Source organism: Camellia sinensis, chromosome 4 (assembly GCF_055761805.1).
Source record: "Camellia sinensis isolate YWXY chromosome 4, ASM5576180v1, whole genome shotgun sequence".
NCBI lineage: Eukaryota > Viridiplantae > Streptophyta > Magnoliopsida > Ericales > Theaceae > Camellia > Camellia sinensis.
In genome coordinates, this window is record NC_138964.1 from 146,142,962 (window position 1) to 146,150,325 (window position 7,364).

At 38.2% G+C, this 7,364-nt stretch overlaps 1 protein-coding gene across 1 annotated transcript; it reads left to right on the forward strand.

Annotated features, from left to right (window-relative positions):
• Positions 1–748: 748 nt before the first annotated feature.
• LOC145824114 (uncharacterized) lies at positions 749–2,694 on the forward strand. Its single transcript, XM_082923703.1, has 3 exons — positions 749–1,499; positions 1,878–2,247; positions 2,409–2,694. Exons 1-3 carry the CDS (start codon positions 749–751, stop codon positions 2,692–2,694), a joined length of 1,407 nt encoding a protein of 468 aa, XP_082779829.1.
• The last annotated feature ends 4,670 nt before the right edge of the window (positions 2,695–7,364 follow it).

Sequence of the window (7,364 nt, forward strand, 5' to 3'; positions counted from 1 at the left end):
ACACATTTTTATTTTTATTTTTTATTTATTTTTATTTTTTTATAAGTATACTCTGTAACCTATTTTGCCTCATTTGATATACAATTTTTTTTGTTTTATTATTTATTTATAAGTATACTCTCTCTGTAACCTGTTTTGACCCCATTTGATATCATATATATATTAGATTTTATATTTATAAATTTTTTGATTATTAGTTTAAAAGAATTAAAATAAGTTGTAAATGTGTTTGCTAATGAAAAAAATTGAACCTACTTTGCTAAATAAATTGTCACATTTTTTTTTCGTCCAAAAAATATAAAAAATGTCGTAAAAAGTTATAATTAAAACAAATATGTCACTTTATTTGTTCATACATATTTAAGGATTTCAATTATGTTATAAAAAACCCACATAATGTAGTTCAAAAAAATACATTGTCTTTTTTGGGCCAAATTACCTGAAAAATCAAATAAATTATAATTTACAATTGCAACTAAACACCATAAATTAATTTCTTATAAGCAAATAAATAAATAAATGAACTTTGTAAATTCCCTCCCCCTTAATTTGAATTGCATTATCGTTGTTATGGGTGATGCTATATTGTTGAAATTGCTGAAATTTAATTGAATTGATGATTTTTTTTTTTGATGTTCATGCCAAAAGATAACTACATTAATGTTTTGTTTTATTTCTTTACCAAATTTATAAATTTTAGGAAATAAGTTCGGGTACGGGAAGTGTAGGTTCAACAAGTGGTACACCAATGGAAGAAGATGATCATGCTCCTTTTTGGTGTTATGTTACAAAACTAGAAAAAATGGGAGAGGGAGGTCGTAATACAAAGTTTAAATGCAATTACTGTCAAAATGAGTACAAGGGGTCATACTTTAGGGTCAAGGCACATTTGTTAAAACTTTCTGGCAATGGGATTAGAGTGTGCCCCAAAGTGACTCCACAACACCTTGCTGAAATGCAAAGGAAAATTGAAGAAGCCGAGAAGAGGTTAAATATGGCTATGCCTAAAAAAGTTCCTTTACCACCTTACACTTGCCAATCTACTTCAATAGGCTCAGGGCCTTTAGATACTGGAGGATTTAGGATGGAGGGGTATGAGCCAAGAAAAGGAAAGGCTACTGGAACTTTTGCTCTAGAAAAGGCATTCAACCCCGTTATTCGGGAACAATTGCATTTTGAGATTGCTTGCATGTTTTATTCAGCGGGTTTACCTTTTCATTTATCAAGGAACCTATATTATGTTAGTGCTTTTCAATTTGCTGCCAACAATCGAATTCCTGGTTATGTACCACCTGGTTATAACTTGTTGAGGACTACATTGCTTCAAAAGGAAATGGCTAATGTAGAGAGGTTGTTGGAGCCAACTAGAGCATCATGGAAGGAAAATGGGTTGAGTATTGTTTCAGATGGATGGACTGATTCTCAAAGAAGGCCCCTTATTAATTTTATGGGAGCATCAGAAATTGGGGCAATGTTCTTGAAAGCTGATAATTGTGAAGGTGAGCACAAAGACAAGTTTTTTTTTATTTTTTTTATTTGCAACTTAATTAGTCAAGCAATTGAAGAAGTTGGACATCAGAATGTCATTCAAATCATTATAGATAATGCTCCCATGTGTAGTGCATTTGGTTTACTCATTAAAAGTAAGTACCCGAATATCTTTTGGACAACATGTGTAGTTCACATATTGAATCTTGCTTTTAAGAATATTTGTGCTCCAAAGGAAATAGCGGGTACTGCTTTTGCTTATGATGAATGTCACTGGATCACACTTTGTGTTGATGATGTGATGTTTATCAAAAACTTCATCATGAACCATTCCACGCGACTAACTATTTTCAATGAATTCGTACCCTTGAGGTTGTTTGTTGTTGCAGACACACGTTTTGCATCTGCCATTGTCATGCTCAAAAGGTTTAAACTTATAAAGCGTGGCCTTCAATCAATGGTTATTAGTGACCAGTGGGTTTCTTACAAAGAAGACAATGTTGGGAAAGCAGCATCTGTGAAGGAAAAATTATTGAATGATATGTGGTGGGATAAGATTGATTACATTTTATCTTTTACATTGCCTATCTATGAGATGCTTAGGTTTTGTGACACTGACAAACCATGCCTTCACTTAGATTATGAAACGTGGGACACCATGATTGAAAAGGTGAAGGCAAGCATCTTTAGGCATGAAGGGAAGCTAGATCATGAGGAATCAATCTTTTATTCCGTTGTGCACAATATACTAGTTGAGAGGTGGGCCAAAAGTAACACTCCTCTTTATTGCCTTGCATATTCTTTGAATCCGAGGGAATAACTTAATTCATACTCTTACTAATTAGATCGCTTTGTTGACATTTGTCTTTTAATATGAATAACACAATTTAATTTTGAAACTTTCTAATGTTGTAATCTAGGTATTATAGTTCAATGTGGCTCAATGAAAATCCCAATCGTGCCCTTTCTTATAGGGATGAAGAAATTTCAAGTATGAGAAACAAGTGCTTCAAGAAATACTTTCCAAATTTAGAGGAGAGAAGGGTTGTAAATATGGAGTATGCCAAGTTTTCAAGAGGTTTGGATATGTTTGGAGATTTTGACTCAAAGATTGATAGAGGAGTATTGGATCCACTTATTTGGTGGTTTACACATGGGTCTCCTGCTCTTATGCTTCAATCTTTAGCATTAAAATTGCTTGGCTAGCCATGTTCCTCATCATGTCGTGAAAGGAATTGGAGCACCTACTCCTTTATTCACTCCATGAAAAGAAACAAAATGACACCACAACGTGCTGAAGATTTGGTTTTTGTGCACAACAATCTTCGTCTCCTATCAAGGAGAAGTCGACAGTACACTGAAGGAGAAACCAAGTTATGGGATATTGGTGGAGATGCTTTTGATTCGTTGGTGGGTGCAGGCTTACTTAAAATTGCAAGTCTTTCTCTTGATGAACCAGATATGGAAGCTGTGATATTCACTGATGAAGGGGAACAAGTTCAAGGTATTGACCTTGAAGACTTTTAGCTTTATAGGAATCTTTCTTTTTTTATCAAGTTGTCTTTTGCTGTAAGTTTTATTTTTATGTATGCTACATTACTAAAAATTGTAAAAATAATATTTTTTATGAACGTATCCCCGCCGTACATGTATCCTAATTTTTCAAATTTTGTCGTATCGCCGTATCCGTATCGTATCGTACACGTATCTCGTATTCGTATCCGTGTTTCCTAGATAAGCAGCCTATTTTAGATTAAGATTTGCAGAGCCTTCTTCAATCTCAACCCCAAAAATCATTCCAATTATTGCATTTTGAGCTATCAAACTCTATATGACATGTTAATGTGAAACTGCTTCTTAGCTGATTTTTTTAATATGTTTTTTTTGAAACAAGAAAAATAAGAGAAAAGAAATTATTCTATATAAAGTTTTGGGTTTCCACTTTTGTTTGTGAATTTCTCTACTTTTGTATATGGCTCGAACCTAAATGATTACGAAATTGGTTGCTGGTGGTTTTTAGATCATTACTGTGTTTAAAGTCTCACAAAATTGTCTTGAATTTTTGTGTATTTGTAAGGTCTTTGTGTATTCGTGTATCCTCAATCTCAAGTTGAGGATACACATTTTATTTTATTTTATTTTTATTTTTTTATATTTATAAATATATTTACATTGAAATTTTTTATTTTTATGATCCTTTTATATAGGACGACATAGAATTGCAAAATTTTTCATAAAAGGAAGAACTATACATAATCAGTCAATTTATCATTGTTGATATTTTGTAATAAATGATTAAACATTGCAATTTGTTAATAGGTTTGGTATTTCAAATTGAGAGGGCAATTAATGTGTAAATTGGGCCGAGCTAAGTCTATCTACTAGATTGGACTGAGCTAAGTCCATCTGTTATATTGGGCTGAGCTGTAAGCCAGAGAAGAAGCTTTGTTAGCTCGGTCGGAAATGCGCTACTTAGGCCCTAACTTGGCTATTTAAATAGTGGATCGGGGTGTTAACAGGGTAGAAGGCCGAGCTTGGCATAGCTCGGCAGGGCGCCAGGCTATAGTAGAGTTACCACAGTGCAGCCCAGGCGAGAGCAAGGGCGATGTTAGGTCAGTTAAAGCGTAATACCAGCTCAGATAGAGGAGTTGAAGCTGTCTCACTTGGTTAGCAGTGAGTAGGATATCATCAGGATAGACATTATCTTTGGAAGGTGATTCCTAGGGGGACTCTACTAAGGAGAGTTAGAGTCCAACTAGGATTATGCCAGTCGGAATCTATAAAAGCTCTTGATAGGACCTATGCACAGGTATTGCAATTCTTACCCTCAAATACATAGAGCTTTTGTGTCTATTGTCTATTTGCTGACTTAGGCATTGGAGGGGTTTCCGGCATACACCCGCCAGCTAGCTCACGTTTGTGTTTTCATGTGATAAGACGACGATGTTTGGAGAAGTGCAAACTTGATCAACAGGATTATATGAGAAGATTGTTTTATGCTTGTACAATAGGCGTTGTCTGTGGGAAACCTGATAGAGAACAAACCTTTTGATCGAGTTTTTCTTCAATTAATTTCAATGGCTCATAATGAAAACTTGCCACATTCTGTTATTGATGGGCAAACCCTAGAAGGGGGTGGGAGGCATGAAGGTTTGCCTTTTGTCTTGCCTATGACAGAATTGGATCCCCAGCGACAGAACCCACAGAGAGACACGCGAGAAAGTCGAGGCTCAAGTTCATGCCGCTCTCAGAGCCCTGATAGACAGAGGAAAAAGATGAATCCTTAGTTTCTGGAAGATCGCGGAAATGAACAAGACGAAGTGATAAAGAGAAAAGTGGTTGAAATGGAGACGATGAAATGCCAGATAAAAGGCAAAGGGGTGGCAGAAGAAGAGACAAGAAAAGGCAGAACGCACTCTCACCATTCAGGAGATCGTAACAGGCAAGTCACACCATTACGGACTGAAAGCAGAAGCCTCAAGACAGTTGACACATAGTCAAGGACTTCCAGGACTCGTTACTCTAGATCTGAGAGAGCGAGGTCTGAAAGGTCTTGTACGGAGGGAAGTAGTTATAGGCCCTCGCATACGCACCGGACGACATCAAGGCACACAGAGTTGCCTAGGTCAGCGGGCTTACGGATAGTGCTAGAAGAGAGGGCTCAAAGGAGAGAAGACGTTCAGGCACATGACCCTCAAAGGGTCTTTGCTTTGCAGTGGTTGGCTCCTTGGACACATGGAAGTATCGAGGTTGGAATGCCAGTACCGCGCCTTACCTACGAACCAACAAACAAAGTACTAGCTAGGTTACAAAGCTTGCTCTTCGTTCTGACAATAGAGAATGCACCATTACCCTTGGGCTTCCACTAGCCTAAGTTCACCACTTATGAGGGGAAGTCGGATCCTTACATGCACTTAAGCCACTACCACTAGGTTATGGCTGTATACCGACGGAACAAGGCTCTAATGTGTAACTTGTTTCCCTCAAGCTTAGGCGATTTGGGTTTGACATGGTTTGAGAGGTTGTCAGAAGGTAGCATAACTTCATGGGTGCAACTTGCAGAGGTGTTTGTTACCAAGTTTAAGACAAACACCAAGACGCCGATGGAGATAGACCAGCTGCTCTCCATCGACATGGGCAAGAAAGAAACACTAAAGTCTTACAACAACCGATATTGGGAGACTTTTAATCAAGTTGGAGATTGCCCCACAAACCTAGCTATCGTACAATACAAACGGGGCCTACCAATGGGCAATAAATTGAGGGATTCAATGACAATGATGCCATCACTCACAATGGAGAGAGTACATTAGCTCATCAGGGTAGATGAAGATGGTGCTTGCGCCAAGGCAAATTCCAACACAACAACGATGTCGGAAAAAAACCCGTGACAAAAGTTAACACGGTCGGTCGGGAAGAATGAATAAACAAAAATGGTCAGGACAGACGACCAAACGGTGAAGACTCCCAGGCAAGGACGTTGAGAGTTCGCACCGCCATCACCACGGTGTTCAATAGGCCTATCTACTAGATTCTTAGCGAGATACGCGACGAACCCTTCGTTCGGCGGCCAACTGTAGACGCGCCTGTGGGCCTCACTACAGTTCAGACTCAATTTATGTCACGGTCCTTAATCTGAACCAAAGAGTCCAAATCCGGCAAATCGTTTTGAGAAATAGATTTTTGAAAAGAAGTGCCAAACATAGACTGCTTTGCCAGATACAGAGTCGCCACCTAAATATTTTTTATGGGGAAATTTAGGAAACCCTGACTCGGTGCTAAAGGCCACGTGTCCGTCATCACCAAAGTTGCCTCGGCTTGGGAGCTTGGGTACGATTGGGGAAGGTCAGCTATGAGCACCCTCTCTCGCCCGATCCGAAGATCGGCCTCTACTAACTGTGATATCCGTTTTTGAGAACGTTATGCGTTCTTATTCCGGTTATTAGCCTAGAATTACTATGTTATGCGCACAACAAACAAGTATAGACCAAATTGCCTAAATTGGAACAAAACATTTCATGCTTGTTTTGAAAATAGTTTGCTACTCGCAAGTAGGCTGAAATCTAGGTTTTGCCATCCTCAAGTGGGCTTTAGAAAAGATGGTTTTGCCACTATCTAGTGGGCTTAAAACTCACAGTTTTAATGCATTATTCCAATTTAGGTAATTCAACCTCCATCCACAGGCATTCAAGCAGTTATATCACATAAGCAGCTAGCCTCATGGTAATCATGCTATTGTGGCAACACTCACACGCATGCGGTATGCTAAAGCATAAAACTTACCGAGTACTCCAAGCCAAAACAGAAACTAATTAGAAATCCATGCATGATCCTAACTATACAGAATTGCCTAATGCAACACATGCAAAAATGCAACTATAGAAGGCTCGACTATTCTAAAGATGGCATACGAAATACTACAACTAACAAGTATTCAACTTGGAATTGAAATACAATGCAGTTAGCATGATGTGCCGAGCCTGGTGTATGCAAGACAAATGTATGAATGCACGCACGCATGCATAGCATAAGGTATGCTAATTTAAATATGCCCTAGTCTATCATCATAAGCGGGTAAATAAAAGGGAAGAAAGACGTGGGGTTAGAAGACATACACACACTCACGCACACTTATTACACAATTGCCCTCGCTCGGAGGGTCCGAATAAATATTACAGTCTGAATGAATAGTGCTAAATTAATTATTACAGAAGTTCCAATTAATTAACAATTTAAACAAAGAATTAAAGTGGCCACAGCCCCTGCCTCGAAATGCGTGAATGATGCATGCTTGACTCGTCTTGCCCAAAAATTCGTACTATGCCAGTGTTGCCTCTATTTACACTGCCTTGCTCCTCCGAAAATTGTGTAACTCC

Bases quoted from the DNA above. Each gene is read 5' to 3' on its own strand.
- LOC145824114 (XM_082923703.1), top strand. From the start codon at position 749: ATGGAAGAAGATGATCATGCTCCTTTTTGGTGTTATGTTACAAAACTA. The intron at 1,500-1,877 runs GTGAGCACAAAG...TTGTTGTTGCAG, and splicing joins GAAAGCTGATAATTGTGAAG to ACACACGTTTTGCATCTGCC. The intron at 2,248-2,408 runs GTGGGCCAAAAG...GTTGTAATCTAG, and splicing joins CACAATATACTAGTTGAGAG to GTATTATAGTTCAATGTGGC.